We start from the raw sequence: 25,563 nt of genomic DNA, 5'->3' as shown, positions 1-25,563 counted from the left end.
GCTGGGTATTAAAGAATCTGGACATAGGGAGGGGGTAAATAACATTTCAGGTAAAAGGAAAAAGTAGAACAAGCAACAGCCAAGAAGAGTAATACATCGACCTGTGAAAGGATGGGATATGTGACTTAGAATTCAGATGATGGAAGGTCTCAAAAGCCAGACTAAGAAGCTGCATCAGCAACCACAAAAGCAAGGTAAACATTTAGTACAGGGTAACAAGTGTGCAAATCTGTGAGGTGGGCAGGTATAGTGGTGGAGACTGCAGAAGTCAGCAGTGCACACCCTCCAGCTTCAGTTGATTATTGCATGCAGATGTGCAGGCCCTAAGTGGCCAATTCTTACAATTTTTCAAGAGAAGGGGGAAAAAAATCTAAGTTTTATATAAAATCACAAAATTGATTCCATTTTTCATACAGTGAGGGCCAAACAAAATTTGTATGCAGGCTCAGGGTAGCTTGTGGTACCCAATTTGTACCTCTACAAAACTGACTTCTTGTGTGGATAGTAACATTATCTTTCTACTTCTCAGGAGCCTCAATTCTTTTTTTTTTTTAAATAAACTTATTTAGTTGTTTTTTTTTTTTTTTTTGCGGTACGCGGGCCTCTCACCGTCGCGGCCTCTCCCGTTGCGGAGCACAGACTCCGGACGCGCAGGCTCAGCGGCCATGGCCCACGGGCCCAGCCGCTCCGCGGCACGTGGGATCTTCCCGGACCGGGGCACGAACCCGCATCCCCTGCATCGGCAGGCGGACTCTCAACCACTGCGCCACCAGGGAAGCCCAGTTGTTGTTTTTTTTTTAATTTTAATTTTTGGCTGTTTTGGGTCTTCGTTGCTGTGAATGGGCTTTCTCTAGTTGCAGCGACTGGGGTCTACTCTTCATTGCAGTGCACAAGCTTCTCATTGCGGTGGCTTCTCTTGCTGTGGAGAACGAGCTTTAGGCATGCGGGCTTCAGTAGTTGTGGCATGTGGGCTCAGTAGTTGTGGCTCGTGGGCCCTAGAGCACAGGCTCATTAATTGTGGCGCACGAGCTTAGTTGCTCTGCAGCATGTGGGATCTTCCCAGACCAGGACTTGAACCCGTGTCCCCTGCATTGGCAGGTGGATTCTTAACTGCTGTGCCACCAGGGAAGTCCCTCAGCATCCTCAATTCTCTCAATCAGATTTATTATCTGATTACCTCTTCTACATAATTAGTGTGTATTAACGCTAAAGGGTGCTATGTTTTTCCATTCTCTGAAGAAAATCTTGATTAAACATATCCTGATCCCACTGATGTTAGCCCATGATTGTTTCACGTGTCAGGGTAGGTTCACTGCTGTAACCAACAAATCCAGGAGTTCAGGGTCTTAACATCATAGTTTACTTCTGTCACACGTTTACTTCTGTCCAGTGTGACTATTCCTGCTTGGTTGGCTTTCCTGACAGCCGTTTTTAGGTTCCTTCCATCTCATGGCTCTCTGCCTTCTCTGGATCCTAGAGTATTTTCCTTTGGCTATAAACCAGGAAAGACAGAATGGAGGGTCACACGTGAGAGTGCTTTAAGAGTCAGACCTGCAGTTGGGCATATGTTACTTGGACCCACATGCCACTGGTTATGATTCCATTATGGATAAACCAAACTTCAAGAAGGGTGGGAAGTTAAGTCTAGCTGTAAACCCAGCAGGAAACAGGAAATGGCCTGGTAAGCAAACATCTGGTCTCTATCATATTTTCCAAGCAGTGCTCTGGTTTCATCCAGCACTGGCTCCTTGACTCAGAACTACATGTGAAGGTCTTACTTCATAGTTAGGTATAAACAAGGTTGAAATGACAAGCTTTAGCTGAATGCAAGAAATGTCACATAATTCAATGACTTTTCTAGATCATTAGTCCCTTTTATTCACATTAGCCAAAAAATGTATTGCCCTTCTGTTCTCTCCTTTCACCTAAAACACGTAAGATATTCTACCTCCAAAAATCAACAATGCAACCTTGGTGATTCACTCTTTATCTGTATTCCAAGAGCAGCTCTTCTTTCTACTCCTATAATGGCACCTTTCATCTAAAGTGCACTCAATATACTTCACTTGTATCATTTAAAAGGGTGAAAAATATGCTTGAATGTCATTAGGCTTTTATTTCATACCAGGAAACAAGCTCATCAAATACTTTCATGAGGTAACACCTTTGATCAAGGCAAGATTTAATTAAGCAAATGATCAGCACTGGGACCTGATTAAAACATAAATGTCAATGTAATGATTATTCTTTCCTCTTCTGTATAATGAGTGGTTCAGGCTAGCTCACTTCCATGATCCCATCTGATTCTGACATTCCATCCATTCCAAAGAGCAAGTTCATGAACCTTGTCAGTGGTACATTCAGGACAAGCATGAAGGCTCCCAATCCCTAGTCCATTTTGATGCTCTAAACATCATCATGACACTTAGTCTTATGCCTCAGAACATCCCTACCAGAGAGAAAACCCACTTGCTTGCTCTGAGACTGATGGATGAAAATCATATACAGAAGTTTAAAAAATGATAAGCAATTATTTCTCATCGATTCAAAAGTTCACAAGAGTTGAACTTATATTTGAATAGCATTTGGATAGCTGCCTCAGAAAAATTCCTAAATTCAGTAATTATGCTCATACGATTTTGAATACAGAAAGCACAGAGAACTGATAGGACGTAAATAAAATATACACACATGTAACACTTCCAGATGAGTTAGTCTGATTTTTACTTTATGATTTATCATTCTTGAACTTCTTTGTGTGTAGGTAAAAAATTTTAATTTTCTTCCAACTTAATTTGTTCTCTGCTCTTACATTTTTAACGAAGTGTTCAACTAATAGCGGAAGTATGTACACATCATTTTCTTTACAACTATTACTATCATAACATTAGACATTTTAAGTAGAACATAATTGATTTTGTCCATTTTTCTTATTATGTGCCTTGGTTTATTCACTCATCCATCCATCGTTTCAGTTTTAGCTTTTAATATAATTAGCCAAATTCTGACCCAATAAAAGGGCATTAAAATTTGGCTTCAAGAAATAAAAAGGCTTATTTCTAAAAACAGGAAAATATAATCAATCCTTTAAATACAGATTCTCCAAAATTATTTAATCCTACATAAATGAAAGTAATGTTTATAATTTAAGACATTTTTAGACGTTTATTAAAGGGAAATTAATATTTTAATACTTCCAACACTGACTGCATTCATTTTCAAAATTATATTTTTATAATTTTAAAATTTTTTTGTACCATTCTTAAAAACAAATTATTTTTTAAACAATTTTCGACCATAAACCCCTTACAAGTCCGTTAGTTTTTTTTCTTCACATTTATATAGTCTCAAATTTTAGATATTTTTCCACTGTAGAGGAAAAATTTTATTAAAACTGGAGCCTTCACAAATTCAACAGATTTCTCTCCCTACAAAAATCAGTATAAAAGAGAGTTTGAAATCACTATTAAAGCAGCATGAGGATTATCTCACATTTGGAACCAAGTGTTCTCATAATTTTTCCTCTTCTTCAGTCTAAATGTCTTATTTACTTCAAAATATTATCAAGTAAACTATGCTGGCGTCTTTCTACTAAACAACCACTTTACACAAGATTAACATTTTAAACATGCACAAGTGTAAAATAAGAAGCAGAGTTCTCTTATAAATTATAGCAATATCAGGTGTAGCTCAGTTATAAGATCATGCTAACAACGGCAAAAGCCCACATTAACTCACACAATTGCATAAATGCTCTCTTTACCACCCTCCATGGAAACACTCACTATTTTCCAAAGGAATGAGTAAAAATTACCACTTTGGAATAATACTATTAGTTAAACAAAGGACATGTCAACCACATGAAAACAACTCTATCTAATCTAGAAGACGGTTAAGTCTACCCTTGTTAGGAACTATGCTGTTAAGCCCTGAAGGGAAATGCTTAGAACATTCAATAAGGATTAAAAAAAAAAAATTTAATGACCCTCCCTTCACAAATTATTGAAAGAGTCATTGGCTTGCTTACTCACATTCCAGAGCATCTACTGAACTTAATTTAAAATTGCAGGAACCATGTGAAAAAAATGTATTAACACTTACCAATAAAGTTTATTGATTAAAACTTAGAAAAGTAAAGTTAAAGACAGTTCTGAGTGATATTGCATGGGTATTATAATACAAATCCTAAAGAATTACGAGCTGCAGAAGAACATCTGTTGTATGTTTGATGAAAATACTTTATACTATTTCAGAAGACCTGATATGGGAAAAAGTTTGAATTAACAATTCACTTGGGCTTCGCTGGTAGTGCAGTGGTTAAGAATCCTCCCGCCAGTGCAGGAGACACAGGTTCGAGCCCTGGTCCGGGAAGATCCCACATGCCGCGGAGCAACTAAGCCCGTGCGCCACAATTAATGAGCCTGCGCTCTACAGCCCGCAAACCACAATTATTGCGCCTGCATGCCACAGCTACTTAAGCCCACACGCCTAGAGCCTGTGCTCAGAAACAAGAGCAGCCACCGCAATGAGAAGCCCACACACCGCAACAAAGAGTAGCCCCCACTCTCCACAACTAGAGAAAGCCTGAGCGCAGCAACGAAGATCCAATGCAGCCAAAAATAAATAAATTTTTACAAAATTCACTTGAGTTATCATAAGAAATGTCAACTTTACATTTGTTAATGAACGAAAAGGAGTTAGTAGATTTAAAGGGTGGTTGAGTCATTAACTACATGTAAAGAGATCAGATTATCAAAATGTGGGTGAATGGTGAGAAAAAAGCCAATAGGAGCAGAACAATAAATTCTCTTCTCTCATTTGCTGTCACCTGCTTATGAAGTTCCACCTTGATAGGTAATTGTCTAGAAAATGAACAGGTTATATTAGAAGGACTTCACCAAGAATTATGGGTAGCAATTTCAAGCATAAAATCTGATTTAAAAAATATATATATATTCATAAAAACATGCTCAAGTTCCTCAATAAAAAACTAAAAAAATGAAGAGGTTATATTAGAAGGACGTCAACAAGAATTATGGATAGCAATTTCAAGCATAAAATCTGATTTAAAAAAATTATATTCATAAAAACACGCTGAAGTTCCTCAATAAAAAACTTTAAAAAATTTTATTTGCAAGTTTTTATACAAGTTTAATATTTATTATCTTTCCTTTCCCTTGGTGGTTTTATTACAATTATATGATATAAAGAAAACATAATGACAATTATATGACATAAAGAAAACATAATGATTATTTTCACCAAAGTCCATGTAAGATGTCCCCCAAATCCCTCAAATTTACCCCAGAGTGCCATATCATTATGTTCACACCATGTGTGCTGCTGACATAAAGTCTGAGGAGCCCCCGCTATAACTAGACAGTGTCTAATATGGAATTCCCCAGAATATGTGGAGTACATTTGAATGAGATTCAATCAATACCTTCATCCAAAAATGGTGGAGAGCTTCAAAAGAACCAGAAAAACTTACATCAATTTACATAAAGTTTATACAATGGTTTTTAAAATAAAGAGTTCTGCCATATTAAAAAAAAAAAAGGCTAAAGCACAAAATCAAAGATCTAAAGTAAACAAAGTGATAAAAATGACAAACTTCAACCTGATGCCCTAATTGTAAATACATGATTAATCTGAGGAAATATTAGATATTAAAAGCCCCATAATTACTTCATATACTAACCTGAAGTTTTTCCTTTTAATAATGGTTATATTTTGGAGTTGGTCAATTTTTCCTCATGTTCTTCCACTCTTGTCTTGCCATCTTTCCCTAAATATGTCCGGCACGATGAATCAAAGAGGACATTTTCCCCTCATGTTGGATTCCCCAACAGCAAGCACACTCTTCTCTTAGGAAGAAGACTAGAAGGTCCCTAACCACTGCAACATGATGACGTTTGACCTCAAAACTAACATTGAAAATGCACAGGTAAGACATCAAAAGCAGGGCACCAGACAGAACAGTACAAGCTATTTCCCTAGAATGTCTGATCACTTCTACCACCTGGTTATATAGAACTTTCCAGGAAGCATGAATGCGACATAGTCACCATAGTAACAGTCAGCAGCAAATATTTTCTTTGGGAGATGAGGAAAGAAAAAGGAGGCAAGGCACCTACTATATAGGTTGCAATAATATTAAATGCTCCAAGTAAGCCTAATAGACAATGTCTTCAAATATATTAGATATACATGAAAACATACTGGAAACAAAAATCTCTCAAGCAACTAAGGGTGCTTGTAACATAGAAGATTATTAAAATAGTAGTATTAATAAGTATTATTGCTACTGTTATTCATCTTTATTATACTATTTTTATAGTAAGGGAAGTTATAGACACTTTTTCAGATGTCTCAAAACCTTAATAAATACATAGAGTTTGTACAAAACACAACCTTATTGGAATGCCCCTTATATTCAATTAAAAGGTAAAATTAAAACCTCAGCCTAGATAGCAGCTTCCAAGGCATCAAAAACACTTAAGGCCTATACTATCTTTGGTTGTTGTCCTTAATTCCAGCCCTGAAAAATTAATGAATTCAGGACATTAAAATCAGATACACTGTATCTGGACTGAAATTACAGTATTAAGTGTATTTAAAATGTCTAACATCATGTATGAATGCTGAACTATTAACATAATTTTGAATCATTATACAATTTAAAAAGCTAAACATTTAGAAAAAGTATTATTGATATAAGATATACTTTACATTCAAAATCATGGATTATGACAATATAGTTTACACCCTGTCAGTAGAGGACCAAATGCAACAAAACACATTGCAATAAATTTATTTAAATTAGCTCAAAAATATGACATGGAGTTAAAACACTGCAAACAAACATTCAGCCTATTGAGCAATGAAGCAGTTGTTTTAACATCCAAGTAGTCATATACAGTATAATACAGACATGAATAATGATAAATATATTATGTTAAACAATAATTTTTGCTAATTAACAGAAAAATCCCTTTTAAGTTATTTTTGGCATGGTGCCAGAGGCTCTGTCAAATAACTGGATGCAAGGCACTGCTTATTTACAGGTTCACAACATGTAGCACTTGGAGTCTTCAAGTAGATGCATGGTTAAAACGTAGGCTTGTTCATGTATTCTTCCATTGTCTGAAAGAGAACCATATATAAGAGTAATTTTCCCTTAAACCACATCCTTTAGCAGACTGTGAAAATTCTTCATTCTCTTACTCATTTATTTTGCCATTAGAAGAAAGAAGTTTTTGTTTTTGTTTTTGTTTTGGCTGCACCACACAGCTTGTGGGATCTTAGTTCTCTGACCAGGGATTGAACCCAGGCCCACAGCAGTAAAAGTCCAGAGTCCTAACCACTGAACCACCAGGGAATTCCCGAAAAGAAGTTTTTGAAGTGTACATGGTCATAAATCTTTGCATTCTAATCAAGAAAGGTGGTTCAAAGTTTGAGTATAATTTGTATACACATCCATATGGCTGGAATTAAATAACTTTCAACAGAGAAATGGCTAAACTTGACCATAAAAGGAATGTCTGATAAGAGAAATGCTAAAGCAACAGCTGCGAAGCTATCACTGTTGACTTCAGAAAAATGTGCCTGCTAAAATAACCATGAGGACTACCTCCAGACACAGGTATTAGAGAAATTTGTATAACGTATGTATCGTTACATACATACATAACATGTGTATCATTACAGATACAGAACATCTTATTGCCAAGACATAAGGGATAAACAGACCGTAATTCTTAAGAATTTCTTTCATGTAGTTTGAAAAGGCTTTCCTCCAAAGTACATAAATTATGTTTCTTCATCCTCCTCATAACTTACCAAGTTTGCTAACATGCCACAAGGCCCTAATTTTTTCCCAGTACTTTAAAAAAATGTTTAAATGGATTCACAACCACAGGCAGAGTTCAAAGTTACAGTCATGATGCAAGCCCTTTATTATGCATGATGGATGGACTTCCTCTTCTACCCTCTCCTGTTATAAACATATGTTTGTGTAACAAGGTCCCTGGGTTGAATCAATCAGGGAGCTCAAGGGGCCAGCCTTTGGTAACACCCCTACCTCTTACATGGAAGTCACAGCGCAACCAGCAATGCTTAACCTGTTCTTAAGCTTGAACCTCAGGAGATGTGATTCACGTGCACCTGCCAGGGAAGACATGGACCAGCGTTGCCCAAAGAGACCGAGATCATGGCTAAGCAAGACTGCTCAGAAGATACTAGGGTTAGAAATCAGGTTTTCTGACTGTGTTCACCAGCTCTACTTCAAACTCCAGTCTTCCTCTGCTGAAAATACTTGTGGTCCATTATCCACACTTTCTTATAAAGCTCTTACACCTCCTGGATGAGCACTGGCCAAGAGAAGCCCACACCTTAAGACCTCTGCCCTGTCTCTCCTCTTACAGATACTGCCCATGTCTGTCAACTTGGCAGGGGTATCACATTGGCCAGGGGCCCATGACTATTTCTTGTCACCTAGACTTTAGCCCATTTAAAAGAGTATACAAAATTACAAATATAAAATTGGGTATGAATTTACTTAGAATGAGAAAAAAATGAGAGTAGATTACAAATTTTTTTTAATTACAAATATCGGGGCTTCCCTGGTGGTGCAGTGGTTGAGAGTCCACCTGCCGATGCAGGGGACACGGGTTCATGCCCCGGTCCGGGAAGATCCCACATGCCGCAGAGCGGCTGGGCCCGTGAGCCATGGCCGCTGGGCCTGCGTGTCCGGAGCCTGTGCTCCGCAACGGGAGAGGCCACAACAGTGAGAGGTCCGCGTACCGCAAAAAAAAAAAAATTACAAATATCACAAAATCCAGAACAATAGCAGAATGGTTTCATTCACTAAGTGCCTGACACACTTCTATAACATCTTACATATTCATTAGATGGCCACAAATTCTTTGCAGCTGAGCTATCTTACCTTTGCAAATTTGACCATATGAGCCTGCAGCCTTAGACGGGATCTGGGCCAGGAAAGGTCCTGGAGTTGTCACTTCACTGGCTTCACAGTTCATTGGTCTCTAGCTATTGGCACTGCTTCACACCACCGGATAAGTCAACCTGCCTGAGACTGCACGGGCTGCCCTTTCTGAGCTGTGCTGTTACGTAGAGTTACATGAGCCAATGACATATGAGGTTGGTACTTTCTTGGGCTTGCCCCTTTAAAGGTTGGAACAGACATTTAAGGCTGGCACAAACTTAAAGATGTCTGCCCTAGCCTTTCACAAGAGGACTAGGGTATCTTGGGACCCCAGTTATCTATCCAGCACAGCAGTGTTTCTTGTGCATTCAACACTATGCATGCTACGAGTTTTTATTGCATTTTAACCTGGTTAAACCACAATGCAATAGCTGTTTAACATGGTTTGTGCTTTTAAGGGTGACAGTATTGGGGTGCACCTAGCCGGGTCTCAGGAATCCGCACATACACATATGAGGTATCCTATTGCTTGATCTAATGAGGTACCATTTGACCCTCCCTTCTTAACTTGCTTTCTTATTCTGTGGTCGGAACATCTTCTGTTTGTCGCCCCCACTGGTGATCCCAAGAATTGCAACCTCTGTATTTAAGGATCACTACCTTATTTCAGAGTTTCTTTTTCCTTCTAATCATTTTTGCACCATTGTCCACAGGTACCTTCAAAATAAGGTACCTCTTAAAGTCATCCCCAACCAATTAAACTGTTCCTTTCTTTCCATATTATCAACGTCTAGCCCCGGTACACTCAGAATAAGCTCTGAGCATTTAGGGCTTTAAGACTACGTATCTGCTTACTAAAAATGTAGAGACAGTTTTTTTATTCTAAAAAAGTTTTATTGGGTAGAGGTCAGGGAAGAGTTCAGGGCCTACTCTGAGATTTTCAGTTGTGCTAAAAGTAAAAGCAATATTACAAAGGCCTCCCTTAAACTTAAGCAACTGAGTTTGTATTCAATACAAATACATGCTCAGGTCCAAAGGACAGGGAAAAAAGAAAGCAATCATTTTTTCTCTTTATGCAATTATATTACTTGTGCCTATTCATATGCTCAACTGCTCTGACCAGATACACAAAGCAAACCATATATACAAAGTCAATTTTTCAACCAGCTCCCCAGATGTTCATTGACTTAGCTGAAGTACCAGATCCCAAGAGAACACTGGTAACACTGTTTCTATTTGGCAGGTGTTGTGAATTCAGTGAAAGATTAGAGGGCAGTCATGATACTGCCTGCTCACTATGGGGACACGGCAGCTAAATGGAGGGTCCCCGAGACCCACCTATCAAGACCTTCCACTCAATCACCAGCGACACCAGGGAATGACCAATTAATGTTTAATTGTGAAAGGCCTCTCTCTTGAAATAGCAGGCAATACCTGTTTCCCAGATTTAAATGGAACTAGAAGCACCAGATAACCCACAAGCCCTTTAAAATTCTACTTCCTACAAAGGGGAAATTCAAAATAACCCAGGTGTATCTTGGCCCTAATTCAAGGAGCTTTAATTACTGAAGTGCCCAAGACCCTGTTCAATCCTGTTTCTCCTATAACGTGATTCCACAGTAAGGACCCTGAGGATAGAATTATAAATAACCCGCTGGCATATTTTAAGAAAGGTAATGGAGAATTTCCAAACCACTGATTTCTCAAGTACCTTGTAAAATTCCCTTCCTGTGTCATTTGGAGACAGCCAAGTGAACATCAGAAAGTTTAAATGCATTTTTTTGAGGTGATAACACATCTAGAAATAAATGCATCAGCTTCCTAACAGGCAAGCACAGAGGCTCAGGGGTACCCTGTATCTTTCTCGGTATCCATTCACCTGAGGACTGGTTCCCTAGATGGGCAGGAGCTAGTAATCAGCTCAAAGATGTGCCAAAACTGTTGCTCGCAAGTCATGTCTAATGTTTTAGTCACTGAAGCAGGCTCTTATTTCCAAACAGCAGCAAGAATGGCTTTAATGCCAATTTTTAAAAGACACTTGATAATGCTCTGGAATCTTCTGACCAGCTATCATGAAAATAGAAAGATAGATTCAATGATGCTGTGAGAAGGAGAACCTAGAGGTGGCAGAGCTGGGGTAGAAACCAGGTCGGCAAAGGCATGCTTGAGCAGGGGCTGATCAGATCATCTCATTTGCGAGGGCAAAGTTCAGTTGGGTGAAGCACCCTTTCTCACAGTGCCCACGGGAGGACTGAAGGGGTTAATGTAGGTACGTTCCGATATTAGGGACAATGCAAATCTGGACTGTTATCTACAAGAAAAGCCCCAGTGTATTTTATATAAGTATCACAGAGTCAGGAACATGACCAAATGGCTGCTGCAGGGCCCATTTATCCCTTGACAAGCAAGCCACAGAATTCCCAATTTATTTATGCAAATAAGAGCACACGTACAGCCTCCCAGGAAGGTAGGAAATTTTAATTAATATGATGATCGCCATCTTCAATAATAAAGCTCTAGTATCCCTGGCAAGTAAAATAATGATGTATTACTATTCTCCTCCTTTCCCAGGGCAGCACAGATATTTTAATGAAAGGCTTTTTATACCTCCCATAAAATTATTCTTGAAAAGAATAGCACCAAGTATGTAATCCCTTGTCGATAGTGTGGTATCCTCACTGAAAAGCTCAGACATGAAGAGCAAAGACTCTGGAGCCCAATTACCTGGGTTCAAATCTCTATTCCATGCTTACTAGCTGTGTGACGTTGAGCAGTCATTAAACCTCTCTGTGTCTTAGTTTACTCATCTTTAAAATGAGGGTAACAATATACCTACCTCTTAGAGTTGCTGTGATAATTAAATAAGTTAATACACGTAACTTACTTAGAAACTGCACCCTGGGACTTCCCCGGTGGTCCAGTGGTAAAGAATCCTTCCAATGCAGGGGACTCGGGTTCGATCCCTGGTCGAGGAACTAAGATCCCACACGCCATGCGGCAACTAAGCCTGTGCGCCACAACTACCGAGGCTGCGCGTCTCAACTAGAGCCCGCGTGCTGCAAACTACAGAGCCCATGCGCTCTGGAGCGCACATGCCACAACAAAAGATCCCGCATGCTGCAACTAAGATCCAATGCAGCCGAAAATTTTAAAAATAAAATAAAAATTAAAAAATAAAGAATTTACCTTAAAAATAAAAACTGTACCCAGCACAGAGTAAACACCCAGTAAGTGTCAGTCAGTCTATCACCACTACCACCATCGCCATCACAGCACCACCATCATCTTTTCCCAGGGCATGAGAAACTGTGTACTGACCTCCTGTAACATATCAGAATCCTCAATGGCTTTAACAGCAGATTTCTTGGATGTTTCCTGAATTTCTCCACCGATTATAAACTCATCCAGGATAAAATAAGCCTTTTCAAAATTAAAGATAATATCTAGCTCGCAGACCTGGTAAGACAAAAATGAATATTTTGATAAACTTGCAGTAGTATCAGGGGAAACATGGGCCAGTGATTCAAGCTTTTCAACAGTGACACCCATGTGGCACACCAAAGATAAAAATATCGGATGGTATTTTAAAGCCAGAAAAGTAGAACTATGGAAATCCAGGCCCTGAATAAAAGTAAAACCACATTCTATTAAAGCTGAGCATGTCCTTAGATAATACTGTTTAATGTCACAACGGGAAATTTGAGACTCAGTCCAGGAGTGAAGCTGCCCAGCTCACCTCTCCGTCCGCACAGATAAAAGCTGAGCCGCCACTGCATTTCAGACACGAGGGCAGTGCTTCGTTGCTCCGGCCCTCTGGTCTGTAAATTTGGCTCCTAGCTTTAAAACTCTCAGAAGCTCATTCTTCAGAGGCAAATTAGCTCAATTGTGTTATTTTTTCTCAAAATTATGTCCCAGGCCGGTGCTTCTCAAACTACAGAGTATATCCCAATCACCCAGAAAGCTCATTGAAACACACACTACTGGGCCCTACCCTGGAGTTTCCGATTCAGTAGGTCTGGGTAAAGCCCGACAGTTTGAACTTCTCATGGGTTCCCAGGTGATGCTAATGATTTGGTGTGGGGACCACACGTCGAGAACCGCTACCACTGTCACAGACCAAAGCAGAGTCTGATAGATTTGGTTAAATGTAGCAAGTAGCAAGACCACTCCCCATAATGCAAATAAGGCTCAATTCCAATGTTTCAACCAGACAGCCACTCAGGCACCATCCCGGCTGTTTCCCTTCTCACATATTCCTCAACTCTCGCTTTCCATACCTTACGGAAGGTCTGCTCACTGAAAGTTTTCAGTCCTCTCCCACCTTGATGGCTCAGCGGCATCTGATACACTTCACCCAACCCTTGCTTGAAAATCTGCTCTTGCTTACGCCCTGATGTTGGCAATACCACTCAGTGCCCGTTTTCCTCCTCCATCTCTGATGGTCCTTCTCAGGTTCCTTGGATGATTTATCTCCCCCCCCAGAAACTTGCATTCATTTAAGAAGTATTTACAAAATGCTTGGGACACATCAATCGGCAAAACAAACATCTCTGCAGCAGGTTGCTTACATTCTAGGGACCCACCTTCTTCCTAAAGACTGGTGCTTCCCAAGAGAGCCTCTTCTCTTTGCAACACATACATTCTCCTAGATAATCTCATTGACGCTCTACAGCTGGGTCTTCCATGCAGGTGGCTTAACGAAGTGAGATCTTTATCTAGGGCTGATCTCTCTCTGCAGCGCTAATCCAATATTTTCATCCACTGACCAGAAATTTCTGCCTGGATATTCCTCAGTCTACATCCCCGTATTCCAAACTGAATCAAGCATATTCTTTTCCCTTTAGTCCCTGTTTTGCTTAGTAGCTGCAAGCTCTATCTCGTGGCTCAATCTAATTCATTCTACAGTTCAGCTTAAGTTCCCCTCCCTCTCATTCCTCTCTCCCCCTTGATCTCATGCCTCTCAAATTTGATCACCAATTTCTATGGATTCCATCTTGTAAATAAACCCCTAACCTCTTGTCCATTTTCGCCGCTACTCAGGCCTGCAACGTCTCTCACTTGGGGTGCTGCAGTGACTTTCTAGGTGGTGTCTACCCACGTGAGGCCAATGACCACTAGCACTTTGCTAAAATGCTGATCTGGGTCCTTTCCTGGGTGAGGTCTTCTGTTCAGGACAGTTCTGATTCCTCAGCATGGCATGTAGGAATCTTCACAGCCCAGCTCTCTGGCTTCCTGTGCTGGTACCCACACCATGCTAAAGCTACACATTCCACAAACGCACCCCTTTCTTTCATGCCTTTACCCTTCGCACATTCCAGAAATTCCTGGAATGTTCCAAATGTCTTTTCCTTTATTCTGCTGGCAAAATCAGACTCATTTTTCAAGGCCAAATTCAAAAGGTATGAGCACAATGATTCCCCCAAATCCTCTTTTCTCACATAGAGATTCTGCATCACTTCCTTCGTGTTCTCTTACATCTTGTGTGCCCAAGTATACGCTTACTTATCAATCACTTCCCCTTGTAGTGTGAGCTCAGGTACAGAAATTGTCTTAGTCATCCATATACCTCTGGAACCTGGCACATAGCAGGATGCAATAAATGTTCTCAGGATAAATGAGTGAGTCGGCCACCATACAGGCCTTATTTTTATGATGCTGGGGACGAATCGCTTCCCAGATCGACAATCCTATGACTTGACATACAATGGATGTCAATATTTTAACAAATTGCTCCATATACTTAGGATTTAGGTCAATAGACTTGCAGACTCTCCAAGGAAAATGGTTTATATTGACAGATCCAACTGAATCTAGAAGCATAAGAACAAATAAGTACAAAACCACTGTGATAAATGGCCGCCTAAGAAGAACTAATCTAATGAATCTGCAAAGGGCATGGTCTCTTCATTCATTAGAAAACAGCATCAAATCAACAAGTGTGTGTGTGTGTGTGTGTGTGTGTGTGTGTGTGTGTATACACACACACACACAGCTAATTTCCCCCTCCCTACAGGGTCTGTCTCTTTCTCTCTCTCTCTCCACACATACACATACACACACATATATGTGTAAAACCAGTTGAAAATAAGAGTCTATTCACTGGGACATGATACTATAATCCAGGACTTCCCCAGAACTTTAGGGTTCCCTCTGGAGAACAACCATCAGAAAAAGGATGGCATCATAAAAGGAAATATTCTCAGCTTATAAACCCTTTTATTTCTAGAACACTCACTCCAGAAATTTGAATGAGACTAGAAGTGAGCTTCCCAGGCAAAAAGGTAGAGATCAGAGTACAGGTTAAAAGTACAACAATGGATTGGGAATAATATTTGCAACATATATAACAGAAAGGAAAGCATAGTCTCCGTGATATAGAAAGGATTCTCACGAATCCCTGAGACAAACACCACAACATAAAAAATCAAAGAAAGGCTGTCAAGAAGCAATTAATAGACAAGGCAAGAAATGCAAAAGGCCAATGCACACCTAATAATATATACAGCCTCACTAGTAATCAGAAAAATGCAAATTGAATTAATGACCATCTGACTATTAAGAAGAGATAATATCCATTCCTGGTTAAGCGTATGGATACACAGGTACTCGCACTCACTGTTGGTGGAATTTGTAAATTTTACAAGCATTTTGAAGGCTCAAACTGTAGTGTCCATCAGTTTTAAATGAACAAATCCTTTGAGCCAATAATTCCGCAAGGAATTTATTCCTATGCTATACCCAAACCAGGGCATAATAATATATATTAATAATAAGGATGATGCCAGCATCATTTATAATAAAAATTGGAAACAACTCAAAAATCCAGCCATAATGGAATTGCTTAAATAAAGTATGGTCTACCCCTATTGTGTATCGTATTATATACCATGGGAATTCCATGCATAAAGTTGGAAAGAATGAAGTAGATTTCCATGGATAGACATGGAAATAGCTCTAAGATAGACTGGTAAGGGGAACAAAAGAAAGTTGCAGAATAATATATATAATACAATATCATTTTTTTATTTAAAAAACTGTATATGTCTAGAAGGATATGTAAAAATATGTATTATTTTGCAATTTTAAACAATATAGATAAACAGAAAGAAAGCACAGTAGATTAGACATTCATGCACATTAAAGAAGGTACAAGAAGTAAGCAGTTACCAGAGATCAGAAGAGGTGGGAAGTCAGGATTTATAGTAGCAAGAGCTGGGGAACCCCAGAGTTCAAGGAAGGTGTAGACCAGGAATCCAGGACAGACAGGAACCTCATGAGAAGAAACGAGCAACCAGAATCCTGCAAAATGAACTTGACAGATACTAATGCAAGTTCTCTGGGAACTTCTCATACCCCACTCTCCACTCTCCTAGCAGCAAGCCATCCCCAAGGCTGTAGGGCTCGCCAATGGCCACGGGGCAATTAATTTACTGCACCTAGTTTCAAGGGGTAGGGATAAGGGATAAGGTTAGGTAATATGCAAAGCCAGACACACACACACACACACACACACACACACACCCCTTGATTATACAGTTACTATCTCCAGATCATAAGGGAAATGGCTACACAAGTTCTACTGGCCGAATAGAGAATGTTAAAAACAAGCAAGTCATTCATATACAGCAACTTCAAAATACTATTCTATTTGCTATTGAGTCTAACCCCGAGGGGTTATTGTACCTGAGAGTAAGAAGAGAAAACACCTCAGAACCTGAGACATAATGTAGATTTCTTCAGCTACTGTCTAATTACTCAAATACTACTTCTAATTCTACCTTCAGGGCGCTGCCCCAGTATATCAGAAATGTACCCTTGATGCTCAGATGACTGCACTCCATCTAATTACGCAAAAGCACATGGCTTCTGTGTTAATAAACACATGAGCCTCTTTCCTTATTTTTTCTCATTTTCTCATGTCTCTCTATTCTGGAAGAAAGCTTATAAAAGGAAAAACACAGTGGTAATTTAATGTTACTTTTGATCTCCTAGCCTTGTGTTTACTACAATTTTACTATAATTTGGCTTGAGGGACTTCTGTTATAGCATAATACATGGTATAGTGAGATTATTTCTGGCATTTAAATAACTAAATCTTTTTGGATAGAATTTAAGAAGGACCTTCCCTTACTGAATTCTGTTCTAAAGTAAGTACAAAAAGTTCAAGTTACGTACAGCAAATGCATAAAAGGATGTATAAAATAATAATGCAAAGTACAGTTACATAGCAATTGACAGTTTATAAGTATTGTTAATTATACTGTCTTTGATCCTCATGATAGCCCCCATGACATTAGCAGAGTAAATATTTCTATTCAACTTTTTGAATATCATTTTTCTTATCTGTGAAATAGAGATCTATGATGAGTCAAATCATGGGTTTGTTGAGAAAGCCAGCTGACACCAGGATCCAGCAGGACATAGAGCACCCCTCCCCTGACAACAAGAAAACTCCCTGAATCAAGACAGAACCTCTCAGGCTTCCCTGGTGGTGCAGTGGCTGACAGTCTGCCTGCCAATGCAGGGGACACGGGTTCGTGCCCCGGTCCAGGAGCCCACATGCCGCAGAGCGGCTGGGCCCCGTGAGCCATGGCCGCTGAGCCTGCGCATCTGGAGCCTGTGCTCCGCAATGGGAGAGGCCACAGCAGTGAGAGGCCCGCATACTGCAAAAACACAAACAAAAAAAAAGACAGAACCTCTCCAGCACAGCGACCTCTGCACCGTCCGGGTGCATCAGTAAAACCTCACATAACAGCCTGTAATGGGAAAATATGGCAGGTGTCGAAGTCCTCAAACTGACCCTTATCTACTCTGAGACTCTGAGGCATTGCCTCTTAGCCTCTATAAACTGGGCTTCATGCTGCCTCCTGAAGACCGAAAGATTAACTAGTTAATCCTTGTAAATCTCCTGGGAATTGAAAAGTGCTAAAAATAAATAAATAAATAAATTAGGAGCCAGGGATTTGGATTTATCTGTCGTAGGAAGGTAATATTTTCTAGTCTTACGAGAAACTCAGTACAGAGTTTTTTCCTGGGATAACATAAGGGCAAAATTCAAGGAAACCTTCAGGATTAACACAAGAGCAAAAGAAAACCAAAGAGAAAGATATCATTCCTGAGACAATAAGAATTGTCATAAGAATGTCATAAGAATCAGTATTGCTGGGCTTACTCATCACAGTTAATTAATAAGAATTGAACATGTACTGGGCACAGAGGCTTGAACTGCTCTTAGCTTAATGAAAGATTCACTGAACTTTTTTAGTGAATTAAATTTTGGTCCATGACAAAGACAGAGCTTCTAAAGGTATGCCAAAACAGGATGAAAAATTAATAATATTAGAGAAATAGGAATGCATCCTGATTCTGCTGACACTTTAACTGGGCTTAGAATTAGGGAAGTTGATTCAGATTCCCTTGAGAAAGCAGTGTGTTCTGAAATATCTGATATTTGGTCAGATAAGATTGAGAGAAAATTCAATCCCAATTCACATGATCACAGTTGGATAAATCTAAGAAAACACAACAGGTCAAACCGGAGTGCGGAAATGAGGGGGGAAAGGCAGGCTATGGGAATCTCTGGGCCTCAGGAGAACTCTTACAGGGCTTTGCTAAAGGCCAAGTCTGCAGTTTATTTCAAAAGAATGTACTGCAATGTCAGAATTCCTCTGAAAAACTGAAAGCATAAAATTAAATAATCTCAGGTTTGAAAACTTGCCACTATATATTTGCAAATCTCTCTTTAAAAAAATGAAAATAAACTTGGTGAACCAGGAGAGAGCAAAAGAAAAATGGTCTTTTTTTTGGCGGTACGCGGACCTCTCACTGCTGTGGCCTCTCCCGTTGCGGAGCACAGGCTCCAGATGCACAGGCTCAGCGGCCATGGCTCACGGGCCCAGCCGCTCCGGGGCATGTGGGATCCTCCCGGACCGGGGCACGAACCCGTGTCCCCTGCATCGGCAGGCGGACTCTCAACCACTGCGCCACCAGGGAAGCCCTGTCTTATTATTTCTATACGCTGACCAACAAACTGAAATCTCTGAAGCAATATTTAGGTCTTACAACATAACTTACAAAGACAAAAAAAAAAAAAAAAAAAAGAAGAAGAATCAAAGAGAGGGAGGGAAAATTATTTCAGAAACCTTTCAGGTACTCATCCTTGTGAAAACTGTTGCAACAAACCTGACAAAACCTTAACCAATACTTCAACTGCTGTTCAATCCATTATATAGAATACAGTACAGAAAACTCTTCGGAAAGCAAATTCTCTTAACAGCATTTAATAAAAAACTTCAGAGGGCTTCCCTGGTGGTTCAGTGATTGAGAGTCCACCTGCCGATGCAGGGGACACGGGTTCGTGCCCTGGTCCAGGAAGATCCCACATGCCGCGGAGTGGCTGGGCCCGTGAGCCATGGCCACTGAGCCTGCGCATCCGGAGCCTGTGCTCCTCAATGGGAGAAGCCACAACAGTGAGAGCCCCGCGTACCGCAAAAAAGAAAAAAAAAAAAAAATCGTTAGTGAGCCAGGAAATAGGGAAGAGAGTATTACTGAGAAGAAAACATTTTCCTAATCCACTGATTCATTTCTTGAGACTGTGAACTAGATAAAATATTTCTGGAACATTCTCTAAAATCTGGCCCAGAGCTGGTTCCAAGGGCTGAAAAAACGAACAAATAAGTCCCAGGTCATGATCTCGAGATACTCGCAATTTGGTGGTCAGGCAAATCCTGTACAAGTTGAGGATAATACAAGGCTGCTCCACGTTGCTGGAGCACTGGATATGTCAGGGATAAAAAGACAGAGAAGTGAGAAGGCTGGAGCAGTGGTCTGGGACCAACGTTTACAATGAGTAAATGCCAAGCTAAGAAATTTGAATTGTATTCATTAAAGATGGAGGAGAGTGACCGAATGTCACCAGAGATCTGTGCATTGGAAGGACAATGCTAACAAACAGGCCAGGAAAGGCAAGCAGAGATGAGCCCAGAGGCAGAAAGGGGGAGAGATGAGGTTTAAAGGAAAAGCAAAACTGTAATCCCAAGTAAAACTATACTAGTGAGAGTGAAAGGAGATGAATTTTCATCCAATTTGAATAGACAGAGGCAGACTTAAGTAAAGGGGGGAGAAATATGTAAGGAACACCGTCCTTCTGCGTTGAGAGATCCTAGGATGTCATAATTTCAAGCACACGACTGAACAGGTTTTCAGAAGCTAATTTTCAGTTCGTGTCACGTTAAGACTGAGGTGAGCGTGAGAAGCCCAGTGAACAGCGTCATCAGCAAAGTGAAGAAGAGTCATCTGGTGATGGATTTCCAGGAGACAGAGTCTAGTAGACACACAGGAGAGGAGAAAGAAGGAGCAGGAGGGCATATAGAGGGCAGGGGGAGGGAGGGAGCTGGGGAAGAGACCAAGTTGGGGCCTTCAAAAACACAGGATGGGGCTTCCCCGGTGGCGCAGTGGTTGAGAGTCCGCCTGCCGATGCAGAGGACACGGGTTCGTGCCCCAGTCCGGGAAGATCCCACATGCCGTGGAGCGGCTGGGCCCGTGAGCCATGGCCGCTGAGCCTGCGTGTCTGGAGCCTGTGCTCCACAACAGGAGAGGCCACAGCAGTGAGAGGCCCGCGTACCGCAAAAAAAAAAAACACAAAAAAACAAAACAACAGGATGAGAATTAGCAGAACTCAGTGTCAGGGCAAAATAAAGAGGAGCGGATTTAAAGAAAGCATTGCACTGAGCAAGGGTCCAGTGCTGCAGAGAGGTTAAGGCAGGTGAAGATTAAAGCAGCATCGCTGGTGTTGACCATTATGATTTCCCTGGAGGAGTAAAGGTGAAGCCAAGCCGTAAGCTGCCGCAGAGTGAATGTGTTCTGGGGACCAGGGCACCTCGTAGAGTGTATTGCTTGGCAGTAAACGCATGGAGATTGAATAGCAATGTGAAGGAAAAGGATTTTGGTTTTGTTTGTCTGGTGTTGTTTTTTTTTCTTATGTATAAATAATATTAAAGAACCCTTGGAGCTTAGTAAAAGAAGCCAGAGAGAGGACAAAAAGGCACAACAGAAAAGAGAAGACAGTCAGTGGGGAGTAAAGGACAAAATATCAAGGAATCCTTCACAATTAAATTCTAGTGTCTAGCGTGGCTGTGGTCTGGACATACACACACCACCTTCCTCTGGAAAGCTCTGGATCTTCCATTTACTAAGAATTACAGGAAAGGGGGAAAGCGTTGCATTCTGATTCTCGGCGCAAATGCAGTTCATATTTTAGACTTGAGAGAGAGAAGGAATATGAAAACAGATAGAACTGAAGTCGGAGCTGGGGTGGAGACGGACTCATTCTACAGACCAGGACACCACTTACATTTCCAAAGTATTTGTCCAGCAACTCCACATAACGATGCACAGTCTCTAGTGTCAAGAGCTCATTGTCCTGATTTTCTACTGCACAGCAAAAATATAAACTAGCATACCTTGAAAAGAAAAGAAGATAACATAAAATATAATGACACATTACACAACCTGAAGATGGTTTTTTCCATGAATATGCAGTTACCGCTTCCTCTCCAGGGATTCTTCCTGTCCACATCCAAGAGGGAAATCATTATTCATCATATCCAATAGCCTCCCCAAATGTAAAATAGAATATGTAAAAAATATGGTGGGGATTGGGTTATTTCTGTTAATTATGTGAAAGGTCCTCAAAACTTTACCTTAAGGAGCTGTGATCAGGGGACACAGAGTCCTTTGACCCATGGGAATCAGGGTGCCTGTTCATGCCCCTCCCTGGATTGTGAATTGTCCTTTCTAAACTCCAGAGCCCCGACCAAGGGGCCCATGGGCCCACGTGCCCACCCTCTTACTTCATACTGTAGTGTGTCTCTTCATACTGTACTGATAGTGTGTCTTACTTCATACTGTACTGTAGTGTGCCTCCCATCCTCAGCTTATCAAGTCCTCCCCCCGTCATGTGTGTTTCTTCTGCCTAATACCCTCCTCACCCCATACACGTGGCTCACTCCTCCTTCTCCTGTAGCTCGGAGCTCGGATGTCCTTTCCTCCAGGAAATCTCTGTCCTCTCTGACTGCACTGGAGGCCCCTGGTATGCATTCCTGTGCCTCCTTCACAGAGCATCCAGAGCTCTTCATTCCGTATTTCATGGCCTGTCTCTCCCCCACTAAATCAATGGCTTCCCAAAGGCAGGTACTGAGTCTGCGTTGTTGACCCAGTAGTTATAGATAGCTGTCGAGAGAACTGCTGAAGCCTATTCTTCAGGTAATGGTTTAAATCACAATTGAACCCCAAGTTGTAGAAACCAGGCAGAGAGTAGGGACAAGCCTTTTGTCGGCAAGGATTTCCTGGGACTCTGTCTTTCTATCCCTGGGATGCTTATTGCTATAAGGGCCTTTGCTGACGTCTCCCACGATGCTAGTACGAAAAGTTTTGACCTTGGGCCCAGCAAGAGAAGCTTGGTCCAGGCACTTCCTGGTAATTTACTCCACTGAATACAGCCTTTGATGTTACCTCTGTCTTTCCCCTTCCAGTTTTATAAACACACCTTGTGAGAGCCTTTCTAATGTGTGTTTTCCCTCTGAAAGTTGCAGTATGATGTTGGATGCAGGGCCAGATCGGCTGTGTTCTGGTCCTGGTTTAGGCATCAGTTATCTGGGTCTTTATGAGCAAAATGACTTTACCTCTCAGGGCCTTAGTTTCCTCACCTAGAAATTGAGGTCCCTTTCTAGTATGGTCTTGCCATGGCAAGTAGGTACAGTAAAGAGAGGATATACAGTCTTTAAAGTCAGAAAAATCTGGATTTGAATCCTGGCTCTGCTGATTACCACTCAATTACTGTGACTGGGGACTAATTACTTAAACTCTCTGCAGCTTCAGTTTCCTCATCTGCAAACGTGAATAATAAAGAGCTGCCCATCTCTCTATCATGTTAACCTTTTTTCTATAGCATTTGTTACTAACTGAAACTGTTTTGTTTGCTTAACAGATGAATAAGTTCCAAGAGAGCAGGAATGCTCTGTGTCTTGTTTGCTACCGTACGCACAGTCATTAGAACAGCGCTGGAAATACAATAGATGCTCATAATTTCCTGAATGCATGTGTACATTATCAACACATAAATTAAGTATCTAGAATCCGTCCTGGCATATGGAAAGCCTTTCAATAAATGAGAGTTCTCTTCTATTTAGTCTACTGGTACAAACGTTTGGCCTCCAGCCTTCAAAGATTTCAGTAAATGATAGAATTGGTGTTGCAATCTAAAATGCTCAGGACTCAACAAACCAAAGAGTAATAAGAAATTCAGTTCTCATGAAGTTACTCACACCTTTTATAAACAAGTTTTAGCTCCTTCCAGTCAACAAAACTGCTTGTCCTCTGACCACGAGAGAGAATAATCTGAACAATTTCCCGGGTGATCTTTTTCCTTTCCTTGTCAGGGAGAGTAGTGTACCATTTCTGCAGCCGTAATTTCCCTTGTCGACTGAAGAGCAATATGAAATGAATCTAGAACAAATAAAGGGAGAGAAAAAAAACAGAATTTGGTCAGCCAAATCATTCTACCATAGATATTAAAATACAGCAGCAGGGTTTACAAAGGATTATTCTGAACCGAGGAAAAAAATAATTACCAGCATGAAAACTATCCCCTCTGACAATTACATTTAACCCCAAAACAACAAAGAAATGCACACACCACAAACATAGCTTATTTATACTATAGGAGAGAGATAAGTTTTCTTTTACGAGTCACAAACTCATAGTGAGAAAAAATATATCAAGGCAGAATAGAACTCTTTTGAGAAAATATTAAATTCTTCCTTCACAAGCCAAAAAAAAGTTAAAACCAGTAGAAAGATTTACTTTAAAAATTATACTCTTGCTTCATATCACAAGTATAGAAACCAAATGATAATATAGACATAAAGAAGAGAAGTAAGGGAAGGAAATAAGGATGAAGCAAGGGGGAAAAGTGAGAAAACTAGAAGGGGACCATATTCTAATTTTTTAATAAAAATTATATATATATTTCAGGTGTACAACATGATGGCTTGGTATACACATACATGGTGAAGTGATTACTATAGTCAAGCTAATTAACATGTTATCTCCTCACACAGTTCTCAGTTTTTGTGTATGATGACAGCACCTGAAATATACTCTCTTAGCAAATTTCCTGCATTCAATATAGTATCATAAACTATAGTCAGCATGCTGTACACCAGATCTCTAGATTCAGTCATCTTACATAACTGCAACTTTGTTCCCATTGACCAACATCTCCCCATTTCTCCCACCTCCCCATCCCTTGTAACCACTGTTCTACTCTCTGCTTCTGTGAGTTTGATGTTTTTAGATTCCACATATAAGTAAGATCATGTAGTATCTGTCTTTCTGTGCCTGTCTTATTTCATTTAGCATGATGTCTTCTAGGTTCATCCACATTGTTACAAATTACAGGATTTCCTTCTTTCTAAGGCTGAATAATATTCCATTGTATGTGCATGTACGTATGTATACACATACACACAGCATACTTTCTTTATCCATTCATCTGTCAATGGACACTCAGGTTGATTACATGTCTTAGCTATTGTGAATAACACTGCAATGAACATGGGAGTGCAGATATCTCTTTGAGAAACTGATTTCATTTCCTTTGGAAATATACCCAGAAGTAAGATTTCGCTTGGAAATATACCCAAAAGTACTATCATATGGTATTGCTATTTTTTTTTTTTTTTTTTTTTTGCGGTATGTGGGCCTCTCACTGTTGTGGCCTCTCCTGTTGCGGAGCACAGCCTCCGGATGCGCAGGCTCAGTGGCCATGGCTCACGGGCCCAGCCGCTGCGCGGCATGTGGGATCTTCCCGGACCAGGGCACGAACCCGTGTCCCCTGCATCGGCAGGCGGACTCTCAACCACTGCGCCACCGGGGAAGCCCGGTTTTGCTATTTTTTAATTGTGTGAGGGACCTCCATACTATTTTCCATAATGGCTGTCCCAATTTACATTCCCACAAACAGTGTGCAAGGGTTCCCTTTTCTTCACACCTTCACCAACACTTATCTCCTATCTTTTTGATAACAGCCATTCTAACAGGTATAAGATGATGTTTCATTGTGGTTTTGATTGGCATTTCCCTGATGATTAGTGATATTGAGCATATTTTCATATACCTGTTGGTCATTGGTATGTCTTCTTTGGAGATATGTCTATCCAGGTCTTTTGCCCATTTTTTTTTAAATTGGATAATTTGTTTTCTTGCTATTGACTTGTTTGAATTCCTTATACATTTTGGGTATTAACCCCTTAACAGATGTATGGTTTGCAAAAATTTTCTTCTATTCCATAAGTTGTCTCTTTACTTTGTTGTCTCCTTTGCTGTGCAGAGGCTTTTTAGTTTGATGCAATCCCATTTGTCTAGTTTTGCTTTTGTTGCTTGTGCTTCTAGAGTCGTATCCAAAATATCATTGCCCAGATCAACGTCAATGTCAATATCAATGTCAAGAAGTGTTTTCCGTAGGTTTTCTTCTAATAGTTTTACAGTTTCAGGCCTTACATTTACGTCTTTAATCATTCTAAGTTGATTTTTGTACGTGAAGTGAGATAATGGCC

General features: G+C 40.4%; 1 protein-coding gene across 1 annotated transcript in view; it reads right to left on the bottom strand.

Annotated features, from left to right (window-relative positions):
* Positions 1–6,798: 6,798 nt before the first annotated feature.
* AP1S3 (adaptor related protein complex 1 subunit sigma 3) overlaps positions 6,799–25,563 on the bottom strand; it is a 51,864-nt gene continuing 33,099 nt past the window's right edge. Inside the window, exons 2-5 of the mRNA XM_082658948.1 lie at positions 23,274–23,452; positions 21,300–21,408; positions 12,266–12,403; positions 6,799–7,146 (exon numbers count right to left, since the gene is read on the bottom strand). Of these exons, the coding sequence (XP_082515074.1) occupies positions 7,111–7,146; positions 12,266–12,403; positions 21,300–21,408; positions 23,274–23,452 (462 nt within the window). The 3' untranslated portion in view covers positions 6,799–7,110. The remainder of the gene's footprint in view (positions 7,147–12,265; positions 12,404–21,299; positions 21,409–23,273; positions 23,453–25,563) is intronic.

The sequence above is a fragment of the Grampus griseus genome, assembly GCF_964374135.1.
Source record: "Grampus griseus genome assembly, chromosome: 7".
NCBI classification, from domain to species: Eukaryota; Metazoa; Chordata; class Mammalia; order Artiodactyla; family Delphinidae; genus Grampus; species Grampus griseus.
This window is presented reverse-complemented; position numbering and strand designations above follow the sequence as displayed.